General features: G+C 44.1%; 1 protein-coding gene across 1 annotated transcript; it reads left to right on the top strand.

Moving 5' to 3' along the window:
* Positions 1–1,506: 1,506 nt before the first annotated feature.
* LOC134577330 (uncharacterized) lies at positions 1,507–23,417 on the top strand. The gene is made up of 6 exons (XM_063436032.1): positions 1,507–1,550; positions 8,246–8,317; positions 9,996–10,361; positions 12,482–12,760; positions 19,042–19,311; positions 22,880–23,417. Exons 2-6 carry the CDS (start codon positions 8,272–8,274, stop codon positions 23,038–23,040), a joined length of 1,122 nt encoding a protein of 373 aa, XP_063292102.1. The 5' UTR covers positions 1,507–1,550; positions 8,246–8,271; the 3' UTR covers positions 23,041–23,417.
* Positions 23,418–24,114: the final 697 nt, after the last annotated feature.

Raw genomic sequence — 24,114 nt, 5'->3', positions numbered from 1 at the left:
TCCCTGTGCCAGTGACTAGGTACTCTCTGTACAAGTGGCTAGGAACTCTCTGTACCAGGGACTAGGAACTCTGTACTATTGATGCGGTACTCCCTGTACCAATGACTAGGTACTCCCTGTGCCAGAGACTAGTTACTCTCTGTACCACTCACTAGGAACTCTTTACCAGTGACTCGCTACTCCCTGTGCCAGTGACTAGGTATTCTCTGTACCAGTGACTAGGAACTCTTTACCAGTGACTCGCTACTCCCTGTGCCAGTGACTAGGTATTCTCTGTACCAGTGACTAGGAACTCTTTACCAGTGACTAGGTACTCCCTGTGCCAGTGACTAGGTACTGCCTGTGCCAGTGACTCACTACTCCCTGTACCAGTAACTAGAAACTCTCTGTACCAGTAACTAGAAACTCCCTGTGCCAGTGACTAGGTACTCCCTGTGCCAGTGACTAGGTACTCCCTGTGCCGGTGACTAGGTACTGCCTGTGCCAGTGACTCACTACTCCCTGTACCAGTAACTAGAAACTCTCTGTACCAGTAACTAGAAACTCCCTGTGCCAGTGACTAGGTACTCCCTGTGCCAGTGACTAGGTACTCCCTGTGCCGGTGACTAGGTACTCCCTGTGCCAGTGACTAGGTACTCCCTGTGCCAGTGACTAGGTACTCCCTGTGCCAGTGACTAGGTACTCCCTGTGCCAGTGACTAGGTACTCCCTGTGCCAGTGACTAGGTACCCCCTGTACCAGTGACTAGGACCCCTGTACCAGTGACTAGGACCCCTGTACCAGTGACTAGGACCCCTGTACCAGTGACTAGGTACTCCCTGTGCCAGTGAATAGGTACTTCCTGTACCAGTGACTTTATACTACTTATACCAGTGACTAGGAAAGTGCACTTTGAGGATGTAGGGTAAAAGACTTAGACCATTGTATCCTTCCACTCTCCACCACTGTAAGAATAAGCAAACATTTATCTTTATCAACTGTAAGAGCAGGTTCTTCTTCCTCCAACATGACCACCGTTCTGCCCTCCTGCTGCCCTGGGGTGACAGCCCCATCTTTATCTGACTTTCTACGTCAAGGTTTGTAGGGTTTTGCCAACTTTATGGTGGCCTTCTATCGGGGAATGTGGGGGATGTTCTACACATGGGTGCATGACTAACTGTTATAGTCTTTGCTCCTAGATATGCCATCCGAACAGATTTCTATCACCAGCAGTATTTTTTCCTTGAGATTAATTTCTTCATATCTGTTACTAAGGCTTTATTTTAATATATTCAGATAAACTTTTCAAATGTAAATGATTTTTTAATGTATTGATATTATTTTATATCTGATATATTTATTTTATAATATAATATTTATAATTTATTTTTAAAAGCTTGTCTAACATTATTAAATCAGTGCCTGTGTTTGAAATTCTTACCTACCTCCTTCCTCCAAAAATCAACCAAAAAGACAAAACACACAAGTACTGCCTACATTTCCTGTTTTTCTATAACTGATGTTATATCTGGTGTGAAATCAGAGAGAGAATGATCGCTAGATCTGTACCAGGTAGGTTGACGGTTATTGCTATTTATTACAGTAATTATTATTTATTATTATCACTATTAGATAGAATGACATTTTTGACAAGGTGATGAAACGTTTGGAACGCTGATATGCAAGCATTGTCATGCTCTAAGCACAGGTAGGGGAACAAATGAGGATTGCATTTAGGTATTTGGAACACAGCAGATGTTTTCGATGATATATCACCAACAGAGTCCTTAGCGTTGGCTACTTTAGAGATTTTATGTGCACTCTGAGTGGAAGTTTGCAATCAATATTTTTAATCCCAAAATAAAAATAACTGGAAGAGATGAATTGTGAGGGTTTACGTGATGCTGAAGAATTGTACAATTAGTCTATTATGACCTAAAATTGTAAATTACATTTGATTTTGTATTAAATTCCAGAAAACACATTTTAGTGACTAACTCTATCTGTGTAGTTTACAGAGAATGAACAACATTTTAATAAAATGGGATAAACAAGTGTGTATGTATGTTTGCCAGCTGTGATGTGTGTGTGTGTGTGTGTTTGCCAGCTGTGGTGTGTGTGTGTATGTGTGTTTGCCAGCTGGGATGCGTGTGTGTGTATGTTTGCCAGCTGTGATGTGTGTGTGTGTGTGTATGTGTGTTTGCCAGCTGGGATGTGTGTGTGTGTGTGTATGTGTGTTTGCCTGCTGCGATGTGTGTGTGTGTATGTGTGCTTGCCAGCTGGAATGTGTGTGTGTATGTGTGTTTGCTTGCTGGGATGTGTGTGTGTGTGTGTATGTGTGTTTGCCAGCTGGGATGTGTGTGTGTGTGTGTTTGCCAGCTGTGGTGTGTGTGTGTATGTGTGTTTGCCAGCTGGGATGCGTGTGTGTGTATGTTTGCCAGCTGTGATGTGTGTGTGTGTGTGTATGTGTGTTTGCCAGCTGGGATGTGTGTGTGTGTGTGTATGTGTGTTTGCCTGCTGCGATGTGTGTGTGTGTATGTGTGCTTGCCAGCTGGAATGTGTGTGTGTATGTGTGTTTGCCAGCTGTGATGTGTGTGTGTATGTGTGTTTGCCAGCTGGGATGTGTGTGTGTGTGTGTATGTGTGTTTGCCTGCTGCGATGTGTATGTGTGTATGTGTGCTTGCCAGCTGGAATGTGTGTGTGTATGTGTGTTTGCTTGCTGGGATGTGTGTGTGTGTGTGTGTATGTGTGTTTGCCTGCTGGGATATGTGTATGTGTATGTGTGTGTATGTGTGTTTGCCAGCTGTGATGTGTGTGTGTGTATGTTTGCCAGCTGTGATGTGTGTGTGTGTATGTGTGTTTGCCAGCTGGGATGTGTGTGTGTGTATGTGTGTTTGCCTGCTGCGATGTGTGTGTGTGTGTGTATGTGTGCTTGCCAGCTGGAATGTGTGTGTGTATGTGTGTTTGCTTGCTGGGATGTGTGTGTGTGTGTGTGTATGTGTGTTTGCCTGCTGGGATATGTGTATGTGTGTGTGTGTGTATGTGTGTTTGCCAGCTGGGATGTGTGTGTATGTGTGTTTTTCAGCTGTGATGTGTGTGTGTGTGTGTGTATGTGTGTTTGCCTGCTGGGATGTGTGTGTGTGTGTGTGTGTATGTGTGTTTGCCAGCTGGAATGTGTGTGTGTATGTGTGTTTGCCAGCTGTGATGTGTGTGTGTATGTGTGTTTGCCAGCTGGGATGTGTGTGTGTGTGTGTGTGTGTATGTATGCTTGTGTTTTTGTTATTTAGTTGTTGCTACTTTTTTAAATAACTGAAACTATAAAGTATGACACTTGTACGAATCATTTAGATCCTTGAAAGAGTTGTGTATGCGAGATTGACAGACTTCCTCGAATCCAACTCTCTGCTTGACCCGCTTCAGTCTGGATTCCGCACTCGTCACTCTGTTGAAACAGCTGTGACCAAAGTATCCAACAATATAATTGCTGCTAAATCTCGCGTCCATTACTCTATCCTAATTCTCCTTTCTGCTATATTTGACACTGTTGATCATCAACAGCTTCTTCTCATTCTCTGTAATCTCGGTCTACGAGATACTGCTCTATCCTGGTGCTCCTTCTACTTCTCCCAGTGCTTTTTCAGTGTTTCTTCCCAACCCCTCTCTGTTGGCATTCCCCAAGGTTCTGTCCTTGGTTCCCTATTGTTCTCAGACTACTCTGCCTCAATTGGTAAACTTATCAGCTCCTTTGGCTTCCGTTATCATTTATATGCAGATGACACACAAATCTACCTGTCCTCCCTTGATCTCTCTCTGCCCATCTTGACTCGTGTCTCTGACTGCCTCTCCGCAATTTCCAACTGGATGGCTGCTCACTTCCTTAAACTCAATCTGTCCAAAACAGAACTTCTGGTCTTTCCTCCCTCAAGTGTTGCTACTCCCGTGTCTGTCTCCCTCGATGGCGCCACCATCACCTCTACCTCGCTGACTCGCTTCCTGGGTGTTCTCTTTGACTCCAACCTCTCCTTCAACCCTCATGTCCAGTCGATTGCCAAATCCTGCCACTTCCATCTCAAAAACATAGCTCGCATCTGCCCATACTTAACACCAGACGCAGCTAAGGTGCTGGTCCATGCCATTGTTCTTTCTTGCTTTGACTACTGCAATCCCCTTCTCAGTGGTCTTAAGTGTTCCCAGACTGCACCACTGCAATCTATAATGAATGCAACAGCAAAGCTTATTTTCATTTCCCCCTGCACCTCCCACGCCTCCCCGCTCTGTCAGTCCCTGCATTGGCTTTCAGTTATAGGGCTCAATTTAAGATTCTGGTGCTTGCTTACAAGTCCCTACATAATGCTGCTCCAACCTACCTACCCTCCCTAATACACAAGAATGTCCCGACGAGGCCCCTATGCTCTGCCAAAGACCTACGTATATCCTCTGTCCATACTCCCACCTCTGTGCTCGCCTCCAAGACTTATCGGGGGAACTCCCTTAGCTTCTCTGTAAGGCTTTCAGCCAGTCTCGACTCATTCAATTTTTTTTTTTGAAAACTCACTTCTTCAGGAAGGCATATCATCTAAAATGTTAGCGGGTTTTCATCCTCACCTCCCCCCATGACTCCTCTCCTGTAACTGTCAAAAATAACTCAGTGAATACTTTTGTATCAACCTATTTTATAACCCCTACTTATACCCTTTGTGTCACTAAATCCCACTCCCTCTAGCATGTAAACTCATTAAACAGGGCCCTCAATTCCTCTGTTACTGTGTCACTATTCCCCACTCCCTCTAGCATGTAAACTCACTGAGCAGGGCCCTCAATCCCTCTGTTACTGTGTCACTATACCCCACTCCCTCTAACATGTAAACTCACTGAGCAGGGCCTCAATCCCTCTGTTACTGTGTCACTATACCCCACTCCCTCTAACATGTAAACTCACTGAGCAGGGCCCTCAATCCCTCTGTTACTCTTCGTTATACCCCACCCCCTCTAACATGTAAGCTCACTGAGCAGGCCCTCAATCCCTCTGTTACTGTGTCACTATACCCCACTCCCTCTAACATGTAAGCTCACTGAGCAGGGCCCTCAATCCCTCTGTTACTGTGTCACTATACCCCACTCCCTCTAACATGTAAGCTCACTGAGCAGGGCCCTCAATCCCTCTGTTACTGTGTCACTATACCCCACTCCCTCTATCATGTAAACTCACTAAGCAGGGCCCCCAATCGCTCTGTTACTGTGTCACTAAATCCCACTCCCTCTAGTATGTAAACTCATTAAACAGGGCCCTCAATTCCTCTGTTACTGTGTCACTATTCCCCACTCCCTCTAGCATGTACACTCACTGAGCAGGGCCCTCAATCCCTCTGTTACTGTGTCACTATACCCCACTCCCTCTAACATGTAAACTCACTGAGCAGGGCCTCAATCCCTCTGTTACTGTGTCACTATACCCCACTCACTCTAACATGTAAACTCACTGAGCAGGGCCCTCAATCCCTCTGTTACTCTTCGTTATACCCCACCCCCTCTAACATGTAAGCTCACTGAGCAGACCCTCAATCCCTCTGTTACTGTGTCACTATACCCCACTCCCTCTAACATGTAAGCTCACTGAGCAGGGCCCTCAATCCCTCTGTTACTGTGTCACTATACCCCACTCCCTCTATCATGTAAACTCACTAAGCAGGGCCCCCAATCGCTCTGTTACTGTGTCACTATACCCCACTCCCTCTAACATGTAAGCTCACTGAGCAGGTCCTCAATCCCTCTGTTACTGTGTCACTATGCCCCACTCCCTCTAGCATGCATGCTCACTGAGCAGGGCCCTCAATCCCTCTGTTACTTTGTCACTATACCCCACTCCCTCTAACATGTAAGCTCACTGAGCAGGGCCCCCAATCCCTCTGTTACTGTGTCACTATACCCCACTCCCTCTAACATGTAAACTCGCTAAGCATGGCCCCAGTCCCTCTGTTACTGTGTCACTATACCCCACTCCCTCTAGCATGTAAACTCACTGAGCAGGGCCCTCAATACCTCCGTTACTGTCACTATACCCCACTCCCTCTAGCATGTAAACTCACTGAGCAGGCCCTCAATCCCTCTGTTACTGTCACTATACCCCACTCCCTCTAGCATGTAAACTCACTGAGCAGGCCCTCAATCCCTCTGTTACTGTGTCACTATACTCCACTTCCTCTAACATGTAAAATCATTAAACAGGGCCCACATCCCCTCTGTTCCTGTGCGTGCATTTGTCTGGTTACAATTACGAGTCTGTTAGCCCACCCATTGTACAGCGCTACAGAATTTGCTGGCGATATATAAATAATAAAATAATCAATGTATTTTATTGACGCTGCCCCGGTAGTCTCATACATGAAAACAGTGCTGTTTGCTATCATGGAGACAGTGACTTGGGGCTTCTGAAACAAATACAATTATCAAATGTATTTGACATCCTGTGTCCCCTGGCAAAGTATGCTGACACTGGTGCTGAGTGCTCACCAAATGCTGAATAAAAGTCTTGGGATGATTTCTTATTAGGAAGATCTGGCTGCCCCGGTGGAGAATAAGGTACCATATGTTTTTTGGTGTTTTATTCCTAAATACAGGGGGTTGGGTGAGGCAGTATTCTAAACAGAATGAAAACGTATTGTTTACTGCAGAGATGGGGAGACAATTTATTTTAGTTCTAGGCGTTTGTAGCGGAGCTCCCTGTACCCCGACTGGGTACCTTCGCCAGAGGGGTTGTTTCTAAGCTGGGACCAGGGGAAACGGATGGGGAACAAGCTCTTTTAGTCCTTGCAAGGACTTTCCCCGTTGCATCCCCTGCAAGCTGGAACAGCAGACACAGGAGCAAATCTTAATTTCCTCCAATAACCGGACGAAACACAGTTCTGGAGGTTAAATCACTGACTGACAATATTTATTGGAAAACAGGCTTCTTTTATGCACAGACCCCCATCTCCATTCAACACAACACAATTCCAGGTAGGACGGGCCTGTGTTATAGATAGCCATCTCCCACCCGGGTAGATACCAACAATACACAGGGACATACATTAAATCATATCAGATACAGGGAGGTAAACCTTGTGGGTCAGTATCCCGGGAAGGGATCACATGCATAAAATCTATATCACTAGATAGCTCCGGGTCCCATCTGGGATCCCTGCAAATAGCGGGGCTATCGGATGTACAGAACTGAGATATCAGTGTCTATCTCCTGGGGCTCGAGGCTCTGTACATCCCCGAAATTATCCATGGAGTTGATTGGTTTAGTCCGGTGAATTCGTGCCAATAAGCGCTCGGGGAAGGGGAGGAGTTTCGCCACCCAATCCAAAGAAAGGGCGAGAAACTCAGTCGCATCAATCGGTGTTCAGGGAGGAGAGGGGTTTTGCCACCCAATACGTAGAAAGGGCTCAAAACCTCATTTGAAAGAGGTCTCCTTCTCTGATGCCCCGCAACGACCAATCAGCGCCCAGTGTTCGTGCTGACCAATCAGGAGCACACGGACATAACACAATTCCATACAGATACATTGGGGAAACATAGAGTACAAGGGAAAATCGTGGGAATAAACATTGGGAACACAAAATACAAGGCAAAACGTGAATATTCCATGGGCATGGCACTTAGTGGCGGTGTCCCGTTACAACTTTGGCTTTCTTTTCAATAGGTGGAGGGCGACAACATTACCTTCATCCATCTGATGGGATTATTGTCCACATTTACCTATATTTTAGCCTTTGTCCATTGTATAAACTGTGAATGATATTTAAGCTCTATGTTTGCTACTGAAAATGATATTAATTAGTTTTTCTATAGTTTTATCCAAACAGTTGGCACACATTATGGATCCAAGGCTGGTTAGGTTGGGTCTCCATGTTTAGAACTGTTTATTTAAGTAGGGGCTTGGAAATGGCTTGCCATGTTCCTCTCCTCTGTGTGATTCCTTTATCTCCTCATCTATTTCTTCTAGATTCCTTCTGCCTCCAAAATGACTATCCCGTTACAAAGCTTGATATCTCTCCTGCCCTTCCATCAGCTCGTAGACCTTCGCTTCTCGGCTATAAATAAATGACTAAATACGTATACTATACTGTATTTACATATGACACTATTTATTCAGCCATTTTACTATGTTACCTGTTTCCATTATTCTCATGCCACGTTCTTGTTGGTAGGGATTTCACAATCCGTTTTATTTAAGGACTTTTTTTTTAATAAATCTCACTAATGACATCTTCTTTTCTTTACAGAAGTTCCACATTTGTAAAAACCCAAAATGGGAAGTCTTTTACTTGGGGTTACATTGTTTATACTGAATATCGGTAAGAACAGAAGTCCAAACATTACTGGTTCACTTTAACTTTCACTTAAACTATTAAGTAAGCAATGAATTTTGTGGAGTGAACAACCGACTCACAGAATTAAGGTCAAAATGTTCTAAGTTTGAAAGAACCTCCAATTTCAACTTTTGGCCCAGCTAGCTCACCACAAATTACTGGAAAACTTCAAGTTAGCTTGTAATACCTGCAAGCGCTCCCCTTCTTACCAAGCCTGGACTTTACCAGCGGACTGGCCAGTCTCTCCTTAAAAAGTATTTGCGGTATTACTGCTTTTTAAACTTTTTATTCAAGAATTGGACTGCAGCTCATTGAGGAGTTTAAAAGGATGTGGAGACCAGCATTAGCTCTGCGGCCTCGATGGTGTTCTTGCAGTCACCCATGAATAATGTATAAAAAGCTGCATGCTTTCTGTGTTTGGAGTGTTCCCCTAAGTAAACATGTTCTAAACTAGAAAATGTAATTTTGGGTTAAAAATACCTAATATCTGTTTTTATTATCTGCATGAAATAACCTTCGAGTAGAGGTGTCTGTGATTAGAATAGTAGATTTGTAGATAAGTTTATAAGCACTTGGGTTAGACACACGGTGTAAAAAAACTGCGCCCGGGGGTTTAAACAGGAAACGGCCTGTGTAGATGGGACAGCTGACTGTTTGTTTATTGTCAAAGAAAAATCAACAAAACGCAAAGCTTGCAAATTGGAAAAATCCACCACGTCAGGTATGTTTTCAGACTAGATATTTTGGCATCAAATGTTAAAATTCACTTTGAAATACCGGGAATTCAAAATTTAGTGACTAACCCAGTGGTTCCCAAACTGTGTGCAGCGGCGCCCCAGACAGGCACACAGGGGTGCACGAGAATGTTTCATGTTTAATAATCATAGCACCGGGGAAACATTACTGCTGAACAGGGGCCCGGTCAGGTGCCGCGGTCCTTTAAGATGCGCATGGGCACCTGTAATGTCGGCCAGCACTTCCTCCCAGCGTCATGCAGGGAGACAGCTCGGGATCGAAAGGAGGCGGCTGCAACCTGAGGGTAGAGGAGTACGAAGAGCTGCTTCAGACCCCTCACTCACACTAGACAGCAGGAAAAGAACTCCAAACCACCCTACTGGACACACACGATAAGCTAACAGGAGGGTGACTGGAGATATTAAAAATATCACGTGTGTGTGTGTATATGTATGAGAGTGAGTGTGTGTCTGTGTGAGTGTTTGTGTAAGGGTGTCCATTTGTGTGTGTGTGTGTGTGTCAGGGTGTGCATCTGTGTGTGTGTGTGTGCGTGTGTGTATATATGTCAGTGTGTGTCTGTGTGTCAGGATATGCGTCTGTGTATGTGCATCTTTGTGTCATTGTGTGTGTGTTTATGTCAGTGTGTATCTGTATCATGGTGTGTACATGTATCAATGTTTGTGTGTGTCAGGGTGCGTGTGTTTATATGTCAGTGTATGCGTGTATTAAGGTGTGTGTATGTGTCAGTGTGTATCTTTGTGTGTGTATGTGTCAGTGTCTATAAAAATTTGTGTGTATGTATATCTTGGAAAATATATAAAATGTAAACCTAAAAAGTTTGGGAACCACTGGACTAACCCTTTACTTTAAAAGATACTAATGACTTCCAGAAACACGGTAACTCATTATCATGTTCTATCTTTGACAGGGACAAGATTTTGTGAAATCGTGGTCGAACAAGATCGGTTTATATCTGGTTCTGTTGATTCTACGGTTAACCTCAGTTGTCATTTGAAGCATGGAGCACATGAAATATTACGTGTAAACCCGTACTGGATAATCAATAAAACTGGAGAAGATGTTATGTATTTATACCCTCCTAATAATCCCACCCTAAAGAATCGTGTGAAGGAGATCAACAAGGATCATATGACAGACATGACGATTTTGGTCTCCAGACTGGAACTCACTGACACAGAGACCTACCACTGTTTTGTTTCATTGTTGGTTAACTCAAGTACAGAACCACAAAGCATGCTGGTATCTGGAAATGGGACAATGCTATTTGTCCATGGTAAGTATGACTAGGTCATCAGCTGTATAGATCTTCACCATACTCTATGATAACAGAACCATCTGTCTTTGGTTTACTGTTTGCCTGGTCACTTTGTTCATACCCAGGAGACCTACGTGGAAACTGAGAAACCAACAGTAAGAATAGTCCCATAAAAGAAGGACCTTCATTAGGGTGCACAGACTTTGGTTTCATCCAAATCCTTGATTAAATAAAATTCCAGCACTTCCTCAAAATATGGTTTCCTTGCATTTGAAAGCTCAAGAATTAGGGAATATATAAGTTACCGGTAAGGGTTACTGTGTGTTTTAGATGTTAGTATTTGCTCCTTTTCAATGTATATAATGGCTTTGCTGTGAGAGAGGTTATCCCTTAGTGTATGCAATGGTTGCCATCTAGTTTTATAAAGTCAGGGTCCATTTCTGACAGTAGTTCAGCGAGTCCCTAACATACTGGGGAAGGCAGTCAGTAGGACAGATTCCGGACTTCCAAATATTCAAATTGTTTCATCTGGAGTCGTCCTTAGTTTTAGGCAGTTGAAGCTCTGTAAAGTCCTACAATCGGTAGTCTACATGGTAGTTGAGTGATGTTTGTCTGATTTATTTTTCAGTTTGTAAGTAGGATCCTCCAAATCTGCCTTTGCTGTTGTTGGACATCAGATTATCTATCACTGCACAGGCTCTGAATCACTGATGGCATTTCCTGTTCAGTGTTTTCAATATTAAAACAGATAGGGTGCGCTAAGAAGATAGAACTGGCTCCATTGCTGTTTTCTAATTCTTTGTGTTGCTATAGTAACAGAAAAACAACAACACAACATTACAATGCAATAGGTGTTGCATGCATCAATGGCACGTCAACACAATTCTATATTAATAAAACACAGTGTCAAATTCCATCAAGAATTGCTTAAAGCGTTGCAGAAAACACTAAAATGTATTTTTCGCTAAGATTGTCTAAATGCTTTAAAACATAGCCCCTTTCTTACGCAAGATGCTACTAAGGAGCTTGTCCATGCTCTAGTAATCTCTTGCATGGACTATTGTAACCCTCTCCTAATAGGTCTGCCCACAAGTCGCATTGCCCCTCTACAGTCTGTAATGAATGCTGCGCCAGACTGATTTTCCTCTCTAGTCGGTCCTCTCACACCTCACCTCTCTGCCGGTCCTTATATTGGCTTCCTGTATGCTATAGGAGTCAATTCAAAGTGCTAACCCTTACGTATAACCCATACGTATAAATTCTAGCCCCTCTTATATCTCCTCACTGATCCATAGGTATGCCCCTTCTCGGTCTCTCCGTTCTGCCCGTGACCACCTCCTGACCGCTGCTCGCACCCGTACGGCCAACTCGCACTTGCAGGACTTCTCGTGGGCGGCTCATTTCCTATAAAATAGCCTGCCTACCGCCATCAGACTCTCCCCTAGTATTCAATCATTTAAGAAGTGCCTTAAAACCCATCTCTTTAGGAAAGCTTATGGCCTTCCAGAGTAACCTCTACCTCACATACCTGTCCCTTGCTCTCTCCTAAAGGGCAGCACTCTACTCTCTCCTCCAGCTCTGCTTTACTCCCACCCTATTTGATATTTCCTGTCCTAATGTGTTTTACACCCCACCTCCTATAGAATGTAACCTGAGCAGGGCCCTCAGCTACCTATCGTTCCTGTAAGGTTTTTGGAATTGTCCTATTTATAGTTAAATCCCCCCCCCTCTCATAATATTGTAAAGAGCTACGGAATCTGTTGGCGCTATATAAATGGTAATAATAATAATAATTAATAATAAATGCTGCAGGTCAAATGCTGAAGGATTTAATCAGCAGACAATTAATTGATATATTTTGGCATTAAAAAAATGGAATTAGTGAAAAACAAAAGTAGTAAAATTGTGTAATTACAAGACTGAACTGAAATTCAATTGCAATAATAAAATCTCTTAAATGTACACAACTAGGCATTTTGTGGCTGAAAATATTGTTTTGTCTACTGAAATTATAACAGTCTCCTTTTGTAAAAAAAAAAGGAAAAATACATTTTTTTCTAAACAATATTTCAAGCCCTCATTTACCAGAATACATTTAAAATATTAATACAGATTTTTTTTTTTAATCGTTGTTCAAGGACCGGTTGAAGTAGAATTTAATGACACGGAGATTATGTGCAAAACTCAAGTGCGATGGGTGGAAAATGTCAGCCTAGTCTGGGAGTACAGAGACAAGAATCTTCTGATTGAAAAGGAAACTCAAACCTGGGTACAAGCTCTCGATGGGTCGCTATGGATCATGAATCGTTTGGAAGTGAAATTTGAAAACTTTGTAGGAAACACAACCTTTTATTGTCAACTAAATCACGACTTGAAATACAACATTGCCAGCAAGGGCCTTGAGATCCCCGGCAGAGGTAACCCAAAATGTCTAGTATGAGTGTGGGCATGTTTTGATACCTGGAGGAAGCGAGCAGTAGAATTCATAGGGTACCAATCTTGAATTATAAAAATATTCTTGGGGTAAAGTTAAAATGAAAAGAAGAAGCATTGAGATATTAGAGAGCGCTGTGCCTATTATTAGCTAATAACACAATACACAAAGTTTCAAACAATCCTAAACATTCAAATCTGAAAATATCCAGAAAGTGGTATTATCTCAATGGGAAGCGTATAGAATGATTATAAAATATTGGCGATATTACGAGGTGAGTTTTATATGTAGAAAATATGTAGTGTATAATATTAAGAGGGTGATAGCCGTGAGCAAATATAAGGAGCCATGTTATGCCAGCCGTGCACAGGCCACATTATGATAGCTGTAGGCCACTCTATAACAGCTGTAAGCAGCCACATTATGGTAACTGTACGCAGACCACATTATAATAGCTGTATGCAGAATACTTTATGATAGATGTATGCAGCCACGTTGTGATAGCTGTATGCAGCCATGTTGTGATAGCTGTGTGCAGCCCATGTTGTGATAGCTGTATGCAGGCCGTGTTGTGATAGTTGTGTGCAGGCCATGTTGTGATAGCTGTGTGCAGGCCACGTTGTGATAGTTGTCTGCAGCCATGTTGTGATAGCTGTATGCAGCCATGTTGTGATAGCTGTATGCAGGCCATGTTGTGATAGCTGTATGCAGCCATGTTGTGATAGCTGTGTGCAGGCCACGTTGTGATAGCTGTGTGCAGGCCATGTTGTGATAGCTGTATGCAGCCATGTTGTGATAGCTGTATGCAGCCATGTTGTGATAGCTGTGTGCAGGCCATGTTGTGATAGCTGTATGCAGCCATGTTGTGATAGCTGTATGCAGCCATGTTGTGATAGCTGTGTGCAGGCCGTGTTGTGATAGCTGTGTGCAGTCCATGTTGTGGTAGCTGTATGCAGGCAGTCATGTTGTGATAGCTGTATGCAGCCATGTTGTGATAGCTGTATGCAGCCACGTTGTGATAGCTGTGTGCAGGCCGTGTTGTGATAGCTGTGTGCAGGCCATGTTGTGATAGCTGTATGCAGGCAGCCATGTTGTGATAGCTGTATGCAGCCATGGTGTGATAGCTGTATGCAGCCACGTTGTGATAGCTGTGTGCAGCCCATGTTGTGATAGCTGTATGCAGGCCGTGTTGTGATAGCTGTGTGCAGGCCATGTTGTGATAGCTGTATGCAGCCATGTTGTGATAGCTGTATGCAGCCATGTTGTGATAGCTGTATGCAGGCCATGTTATGATAGCTGTGTGCAGGCCGTGTTGTGATAGCTGTGTGCAGGCCATGTTGTGATAGCTGTATGCAGGCAGCCATGTTGTGATAGCTGTATGCAGCCATGTTGTGATAGCTGTATGCAGCCACGTTGTGATAGCTGTGTGCAGCCCATGTTGTGATAGCTGTATGCAGGCCGTGTTGTGATAGCTGTGTGCAGGCCATGTTGTGATAGCTGTATGCAGCCATGTTGTGATAGCTGTATGCAGCCATGTTGTGATAGCTGTATGCAGGCCATGTTGTGATAGCTGTATGCAGCCATGTTGTGATAGCTGTGTGCAGGCCATGTTGTGATAGCTGTATGCAGCCATGTTGTGATAGCTGTATGCAGCCATGTTGTGATAGCTGTGTGCAGGCCGTGTTGTGATAGCTGTGTGCAGGCCATGTTGTGGTAGCTGTATGCAGGCAGCCATGTTGTGATAGCTGTATGCAGCCATGTTGTGATAGCTGTGTGCAGGCCGTGTTGTGATAGCTGTGTGCAGGCCATGTTGTGATAGCTGTATGCAGGCAGCCATGTTGTGATAGCTGTATGCAGCCATGTTGTGATAGCTGTATGCAGCCATGTTGTGATAGCTGTGTGCAGGCCGTGTTGTGATAGCTGTGTGCAGGCCATGTTGTGATAGCTGTATGCAGGCAGCCATGTTGTGATAGCTGTATGCAGCCATGTTGTGATAGCTGTATGCAGCCATGTTGTGATAGCTGTGTGCAGCCATGTTGTGATAGCTGTGTGCAGGCCGTGTTGTGATAGCTGTGTGCAGGCCATGTTGTGGTAGCTGTATGCAGGCAGCCATGTTGTGATAGCTGTATGCAGGCAGCCATGTTGTGATAGCTGTATGCAGCCATGTTGTGATAGCTGTATGCAGCCATGTTGTGATAGCTGTGTGCAGCCATGTTGTGATAGCTGTGTGCAGGCCGTGTTGTGATAGCTGTGTGCAGGCCATGTTGTGGTAGCTGTATGCAGGCAGCCATGTTGTGATAGCTGTATGCAGCCATGTTGTGATAGCTGTGTGCAGGCCGTGTTGTGATAGCTGTGTGCAGGCCATGTTGTGATAGCTGTATGCAGGCAGCCATGTTGTGATAGCTGTATGCAGCCATGTTGTGATAGCTGTGTGCAGGCCGTGTTGTGATAGCTGTGTGCAGTCCATGTTGTGGTAGCTGTATGCAGGCAGTCATGTTGTGATAGCTGTATGCAGCCATGTTGTGATAGCTGTATGCAGCCACGTTGTGATAGCTGTGTGCAGGCCGTGTTGTGATAGCTGTGTGCAGGCCATGTTGTGATAGCTGTATGCAGGCAGCCATGTTGTGATAGCTGTATGCAGCCATGGTGTGATAGCTGTATGCAGCCACGTTGTGATAGCTGTGTGCAGCCCATGTTGTGATAGCTGTATGCAGGCCGTGTTGTGATAGCTGTGTGCAGGCCATGTTGTGATAGCTGTATGCAGCCATGTTGTGATAGCTGTATGCAGCCATGTTGTGATAGCTGTATGCAGGCCATGTTATGATAGCTGTGTGCAGGCCGTGTTGTGATAGCTGTGTGCAGGCCATGTTGTGATAGCTGTATGCAGGCAGCCATGTTGTGATAGCTGTATGCAGCCATGTTGTGATAGCTGTATGCAGCCACGTTGTGATAGCTGTGTGCAGCCCATGTTGTGATAGCTGTATGCAGGCCGTGTTGTGATAGCTGTGTGCAGGCCATGTTGTGATAGCTGTATGCAGCCATGTTGTGATAGCTGTATGCAGCCATGTTGTGATAGCTGTATGCAGGCCATGTTGTGATAGCTGTATGCAGCCATGTTGTGATAGCTGTGTGCAGGCCATGTTGTGATAGCTGTATGCAGCCATGTTGTGATAGCTGTATGCAGCCATGTTGTGATAGCTGTGTGCAGGCCGTGTTGTGATAGCTGTGTGCAGGCCATGTTGTGGTAGCTGTATGCAGGCAGCCATGTTGTGATTGCTGTATGCAGCCATGTTGTGATAGCTGTGTGCAGGCCGTGTTGTGATAGCTGTGTGCAGGCCATGTTGTGATAGCTGTATGCAGGCAGCCATGTTGTGATAGCTGTATGCAGCCATGTTGTGATAGCTGTATGCAGCCATGTTGTGATAGCTGTGTGCAGGCCGTGTTGTGATAGCTGTGTGCAGGCCATGTTGTGATAGCTGTATGCAGGCAGCCATGTTGTGATAGCTGTATGCAGCCATGTTGTGATAGCTGTATGCAGCCATGTTGTGATAGCTGTGTGCAGCCATGTTGTGATAGCTGTGTGCAGGCCGTGTTGTGATAGCTGTGTGCAGGCCATGTTGTGGTAGCTGTATGCAGGCAGCCATGTTGTGATAGCTGTATGCAGCCATGTTGTGATAGCTGTGTGCAGGCCGTGTTGTGATAGCTGTGTGCAGGCCATGTTGTGATAGCTGTATGCAGGCAGCCATGTTGTGATAGCTGTATGCAGCCATGTTGTGATAGCTGTATGCAGCCATGTTGTGATAGCTGTATGCAGCCATGTTGTGATAGCTGTGTGCAGCCCATGTTGTGATAGCTGTATGCAGGCCGTGTTGTGATAGCTGTGTGCAGGCCATGTTGTGATAGCTGTATGCAGCCATGTTGTGATAGCTGTATGCAGCCATGTTGTGATAGCTGTATGCAGGCCATGTTGTGATAGCTGTATGCAGCCATGTTGTGATAGCTGTGTGCAGGCCATGATGTGATAGCTGTATGCAGCCATGTTGTGATAGCTGTATGCAGCCATGTTGTGATAGCTGTGTGCAGGCCGTGTTGTGATAGCTGTGTGCAGGCCATGTTGTGGTAGCTGTATGCAGGCAGCCATGTTGTGATAGCTGTATGCAGCCATGTTGTGATAGCTGTGTGCAGGCCGTGTTGTGATAGCTGTGTGCAGGCCATGTTGTGATAGCTGTATGCAGGCAGCCATGTTGTGATAGCTGTATGCAGCCATGTTGTGATAGCTGTGTGCAGGCCGTGTTGTGATAGCTGTGTGCAGGCCATGTTGTGATAGCTGTATGCAGGCAGCCATGTTGTTATAGCTGTATGCAGCCATGTTGTGATAGCTGTATGCAGCCATGTTGTGATAGCTGTGTGCAGCCATGTTGTGATAGCTGTGTGCAGGCCGTGTTGTGATAGCTGTGTGCAGGCCATGTTGTGGTAGCTGTATGCAGGCAGCCATGTTGTGATAGCTGTATGCAGCCATGTTGTGATAGCTGTGTGCAGGCCGTGTTGTGATAGCTGTGTGCAGGCCATGTTGTGATAGCTGTATGCAGGCAGCCATGTTGTGATAGCTGTGTGCAGCCATGTTGTGATAACTGTGTGCAGGCCGTGTTGTGATAGCTGTTTGCAGGCCATGTTGTGATAGCTGTGTGCAGCCATGTTGTGATAGCTGTGTGCAGGCCATGTTGTGATAGCTGTATGCAGCCATGTTGTGATAGCTGTATGCAGCCATGTTGTGATAGCTGTGTGCAGGCCATGTTGTGAAAGCTGTATGCAGGCCATGTTGTGATAGCTGTATGCAGCCATGTTGTGATAGCTGTGTGCAGGCCATGATGTGATAGCTGTATGCAGCCATGTTGTGATAGCTGTATGCAGCCATGTTGTGATAGCTGTGTGCAGGCCGTGTTGTGATAGCTGTGTGCAGGCCATGTTGTGGTAGCTGTATGCAGGCAGCCATGTTGTGATAGCTGTATGCAGCCATGTTGTGATAGCTGTGTGCAGGCCGTGTTGTGATAGCTGTGTGCAGGCCATGTTGTGATAGCTGTATGCAGGCAGCCATGTTGTGATAGCTGTATGCAGCCATGTTGTGATAGCTGTGTGCAGGCCGTGTTGTGATAGCTGTGTGCAGGCCATGTTGTGATAGCTGTATGCAGGCAGCCATGTTGTTATAGCTGTATGCAGCCATGTTGTGATAGCTGTATGCAGCCATGTTGTGATAGCTGTGTGCAGCCATGTTGTGATAGCTGTGTGCAGGCCGTGTTGTGATAGCTGTGTGCAGGCCATGTTGTGGTAGCTGTATGCAGGCAGCCATGTTGTGATAGCTGTATGCAGCCATGTTGTGATAGCTGTGTGCAGGCCGTGTTGTGATAGCTGTGTGCAGGCCATGTTGTGATAGCTGTATGCAGGCAGCCATGTTGTGATAGCTGTGTGCAGCCATGTTGTGATAACTGTGTGCAGGCCGTGTTGTGATAGCTGTTTGCAGGCCATGTTGTGATAGCTGTGTGCAGCCATGTTGTGATAGCTGTGTGCAGGCCATGTTGTGATAGCTGTATGCAGCCATGTTGTGATAGCTGTATGCAGCCATGTTGTGATAGCTGTGTGCAGGCCATGTTGTGAAAGCTGTTCGCAGGCCACGTTGTGATAGTTCTGTGCCGGCCACATTATGATATTGATAAGGAGAATATTGCATTCCTAGCCCCCACCCAAGCCCCGTGCCTCCACCAAAGGGTGGTAAGTGGGGCTCTAATATTAATATATATTAATAAGAGGTAACCTTGTGTTCCTAGACCCCACACATGGGCAATGGATGTGGACTTTAATAATGATAAATAATTGTAAACAATTGTCCACCCGCCCAATAAGTGATATGGATTGTACATTCCTTTAGAGTGTCCCCAGGCCACTAGCCACCCCCTTAAATTAAACCTACCTACCAACCCATCCTAATAATAGTGAGGGGCATTAAACTAGTACCAGCACTTTTATTCTTCCCCAAAAAGGACAAAATACATTCCAAAATAATGAACCACAACTATTAAAATAAAAAGGTACTGGATCAAAAAATAAACACTTCTGGAAAAAACATTAATATTCATCAAACTAGGCAGATATTTAGCTTGCATAGCTGGACAACACATAAGGTCTTTCCCACACAGGACAAGCCGAGTCAGAGTGCTCTCAAAATCTCAGGCAATAAACACTACTAATACAGATCTCTCTGTGTTCAAGGGCCAATACAAGTGGAAATGAATGAATCAGAAATAATATGTCAAGTTCAAGTTGGGATGATGAAACATGTCAGCTTGGATTGGTATCACAGAGACCAAAACTTGCTGTCCGCACAGGACAATTGTAGCCAATATCGCACTGGCTCAAACTGGATCACAAATTGCTTGAAAGTGCAATTGGAGCAATGTGTAGGAGATGTTACCTTTTATTGCCAACTAAGTTACAGCTCCAAACCCATAGCTAATGAGAGCCTGGAGATCCCTTGCAGAGGTAATGCTCACAATGAAATGCTTTATGTCTCTGTCTGACAATCATCTTCTAACCTGTGCCCTCACTCAGCATTCCAAATCTCGCTCATCTTGGGATCAAATCTAACCTACAGTAATGTCACACTTCCCTTCCTCTCGGCAGTCCCCACTTTCTCCCCTCTCAAGCTACCTTATACTACAATCAGTCTTATCGACTGCACCTATTGAAGCTCACCGCCATGCCTTGAACCTCAGCACTGAAGGCCCACTCTCTATCTCCAACCATCTTCCCGTACTGCAGAGCGTTGTTGGAGAAAGTCTTGCACCACACCTGATTTCAAACATTCCAAATTCATACTACGTTCATATACTTCAACCATGTTGATGGCATGAAATAGTGCTTTACCATACTCATATCCACCTAATCTCAGTACCCTGTATGCTTTTTATGCCTTTGACTCCTTTCTCTACCTTACAGCAACCCCCCATTTACTAACTGACAAGATGAATCAAGTAAGGAATTAAATCACCTCTTTTTCCTAATTCCCTTCTTGAGCTTGCCTTGTTTGGTAACCTTATTAACTTTTTGTATTTTAAATTTCATCTAAGATTTTATTTTTTTTTGATAAATCTTTGATGTGCTTGCAGTTGTTTGATATCCATGAGAGCAGAGTATGTTTGTGTAAGATCCAAAGGTTACACAATAAAGGCACACGTTCACAGACTTCTTTGCTAATATTTACCAAGTTTGCCAATATCAGTGGAGACGCTGTACTGGATATCAAATACCCCAATTCTATCATTGTAAAGCATGATATAAATGCTAATAAATACAGAGATTATTCTTACTGAAGAAAGACGACAATGCCCAATAATTCATGCAGAAGCTGAGTATAACTAGAAGGTTATTAAATAGGGAGGTGAATGGTAAACTAGACGCACTGTATTAACAGTCTTTAGTAAAATTAAAACAATCCAGCCAGTGTGTATGTTTTTGCACATATAGAGTAACAGTGGGCTAATAACATAATATTTCATTAATGGTTGTATTCACTGTATTGTGTTTTACTTATTCTCTTTAGAATCCAGTAGCAAGCTACGGCATTGCCCAATGGAGTTCAAATACAAAAAATGTCTTATTTAACATGAATATATTCATATTGTTCATACGTGAAACATGCATTTATCATCACACCCAACTATCCATCCACCCAGCTATTCATCCATCCACACATCCACCCAACCATCTGCACAACAATTCACCCATCCATCCATCCACACATCCACCTGTGACGAACTACACTTTGCCACTGGCTTTTGGAGAGGCCTGCTTGCAGCCTCTTGCCCTGTGACTATGGCCCTTAGGGTGTGTTGTCGTTTAAAAACACCATTTGGGCATATTGGATTTTAAAGCACTGTTTCTGCCCCTTGGACTTTTAAGTGGAACAGATTCAAACATATGGTGGTGGCCATCTTAAATTGTCCAGCAGTGTTTTGTTGTCGAGTGTATGGAACTGTTTTGGGCATGGAACCATGTGCACGGTGGGGCAAAAATAAGACTTCCAGGATATTCCTGAACGCCTGAACCGATCTGGGTGATTTTTGAATATGTTGTTCACACAGATCGAGGCTATCAGGGATGTGACTTTTGTGGGGATATGTTGTATTTTGGGGGTTTGTAAAAATGTATGTTTTTTTCTGCTAAAGTTAATTGAGTTAGCCCATTGTCTTTGTTAATTGAGGGGAGGTTTTGTGTAAGTAAGTTAGTTTTCAAATGTAAAACTGTGTTTTTATTGGATTGTGCATTTCATGTCCTGTGGGCGGTAACGTAGTGGGGAAATAATGTATAAAAGAAGTACTATTAAAGCTTCAGTTCTACTTGACCCTCAACTCGCAGCCTTGACTTGTGTTTGGAGAGGACAGCTATAATCACTAATGGGATGCTATGCTCTTCATACTCCCTTAGCTTCACTGAGCTCTTGTAAGAACTTGTTACTGTTCCTGCTTCACTCTCTGGGGAAAGAGAGGTTCACCCACTGGAACCAGGAGCCTTGTCGTAGGTCCAGGGTGGGTAGGAGACGGCGAGACCCCAACCAAGCTGAGGCGGTATGTGGGGTCTGCGATGGTTATGGTGCCTAGTGCGGTGCTGATGGTCCGTGGTGAGCGCTAGGAGCATCCTTCTACGGTCCAACCCTCAGCTAGCAACCATAACATCACCCAACTATTCATCCATCCATATATCCATCAATCTGCCCAGCTATTCACCCAACCATTCACTCAACTATTTACCCATCCATCCATCAATCCACCCAACCATCTACCCAGCTATTCACTCATCCTGTCACCTAACCATAAACTCAATTATCTATCAATACATCCTTCCATCAATCCACCCAACCATCAACCCACTTATCCATCTATCCATCCATTAATCCACCCAGTCATCCACCCATCCATCCACCTAACCATCAACCCAATTATCCATCTATCCATCCATTAATCCACCCAACCATCTACCTAACCATCCACCTAACTCTCCATCCATCCATCCAACTATCAACCCATCCATCTGTCACGTATTCATCCGCTCATAAAAATGTGGTTAATGACATCTACTGTACACACAGGAAAATTTGTGCCGAGCAGCAACCTAATCCACAGAAGGGTTAATGCTGAGCAGCAATTATGCAGCAATTTGGGGTCAAAGGCCGGTTACAGCCTATCAGATCTAGAGGAGGGGTATTTAGGCCCCGTTCTCATCCTGCTCAGTGCCCTGTCATGGTTTCCCTTGTGGTTGTCCGAGAGCGCGTTATTGATTCTGGCATTTCTGGTTATTTGACTTTGGCATTGTTTTTGACTTCCCTGTTTTCTGGCAACCCTGACTCCTGGCTTTTCCTTATCGTTGTGTCTCTTTCTGTTTCCCTTGACCTCGGCTATTCCTGACTATTCTTTGGTACGTTATTCCGGCCATTCTAAGGTCCGGTATACGTTACCTATCAGTCCTCTGTGTTACACAATTCTACGTGCTGGATCACACTGTAATCCTGACACCATCCACCTAACCATCCATCCAAATATTCATCCATCCAGTAATATTTACTATAAAAATAAAGTATTTAATTGTGCTCATCAATTGCTTTTTTTTCCACTTAAAAACTAGCACCAGGATTTTGGGGTAAGCTGTTTAAATATTTAATATTTTAGGAGGAACCTATATAATATTTAGAATTTTGTTTTATGATTTGAATATTTTTTTAAAATTATATATATATTTATATATATATATATTGGATATATATTTTGATATTTGAATATTTTGACAAAAATATTTTTAAAAGTTAATCCAAAACCATTAAATAAATTGAAAGGCTTATCCAAAACTAATAAACTGAGGTATATGTTAGAACAAACGTATGAAGTTAGTCAATGTCCACTATACTGCTAGAATGTAGGAAACAAATGTGTCTACAATCAGTGGAATTAGACACTGCCTATTAGAAACTGTAGTGATTTTTTTATGAAATTATAAATATTGCAAATCATTATTAATCATGGAAGTTTTGTGTTATTTTATTTCTGTTTCTGTGCAGGTGTGCCTCAAATTCGACATCCAGTTCTCCTCTACTCGTTACTGCTTGGAACCTCGTTCTTGATATTAATGATCGTAATCTTGATCAGCCTAAAGATGAGACAGTGTAAACCAAGGACGAGACAGCGTGGAATAAACTTACCAAGATATAAATTTATTTAATGTTTCAGAAACAGGGGCTTCGCTGATATCCCTCCGTCCTGATCAATGTCTCTTTGCCATATATCTCTGATGGTTTCAATCAGTTTTACAATAATATAAAACTCTTTGCTATTGTCTAAGCAGAGATTCCAAGCTGGGACTCACTTTACATGACAGGCATCTCAAGACACAAAGTCTACAGGTTAGAAAACGTCTGAGGTTTGAAAGGGTCTCATTGACTTGAATGATGTTAGGAGCTACAAGGTACCTAGCACAGTTCACCCATTCCCTCCCATGGTTAAGCCCCTTTGGGTTTACAGCAAGCTCCTGCAGCAAGTTAAAAGTCTGCGCTCAGATTCCTAGTGTTTGGAGATCAGAGAGTTCCTGTAGATATTGACCCCCCGGCAAGGGAAGCGTCTCCTTTCAGGATACGAATGCTCCCCTTGGATGGCGTTTGTCTATACAAAATGGGGAGCCCTCATTAATTACTTCTCTTGCGGTTTCACACTTTTGTTATGGGTGTGAACATTCCATTTAATTGGGGAGTGTAGTGGAACCCCTTGTTGGCTGTCCCATTTATCATTTTATTTGTTGGCACTGCTGAGGTTTTACATACCTGGATTATACAGATTGAAATTGCACCAGCTATGGACATACTTTGTTCGGTATACGAACAAAGTACCGAACAAACGGACCACCCTGATGTACATTAACCATGCAATTGACTTCCCTGATCGTTTCTCTCATTCCCTTGGTTTATACGAACTCACTGCTGTATCCCCTGAGTGGCCGCCATTTCGGCAGCCGAACACGTGGCGGCGGCCATCTTAACCCCACGAACAGCGGTGTTTGGTCGTCGAGTGTCTGGAACTGAAAACAGACACTCGACAATCGAACACCGCTAAGACCTCCAGGACGGCAGAAAGTACCGAAACCAACTCATGAACGGCCTGACATTCGGTAGGATGAATCCCACGAACTAGGGGATTCATCCGGTTACCAACTCCATTATGTGTGGCATAGCCTTTCGGGAGTTTTGGGGCACGAATAGAGACCGACCACAGGGCCAGATTTCATGGAACTAATTTCGGCATC

Source organism: Pelobates fuscus, chromosome 11, assembly GCF_036172605.1.
Source record: "Pelobates fuscus isolate aPelFus1 chromosome 11, aPelFus1.pri, whole genome shotgun sequence".
NCBI classification, from domain to species: Eukaryota; Metazoa; Chordata; class Amphibia; order Anura; family Pelobatidae; genus Pelobates; species Pelobates fuscus.
Note: the sequence above shows the minus strand (reverse complement) of the source record. Positions and strands in the feature narration are given on the sequence as shown.

Bases quoted from the DNA above. Each gene is read 5' to 3' on its own strand.
- LOC134577330 (XM_063436032.1), top strand. From the start codon at position 8,272: ATGGGAAGTCTTTTACTTGGGGTTACATTGTTTATACTGAATATCG. The intron at 8,318-9,995 runs GTAAGAACAGAA...TATCTTTGACAG, and splicing joins ATTGTTTATACTGAATATCG to GGACAAGATTTTGTGAAATC. The intron at 12,761-19,041 runs GTAACCCAAAAT...TCTGTGTTCAAG, and splicing joins CCTTGAGATCCCCGGCAGAG to GGCCAATACAAGTGGAAATG.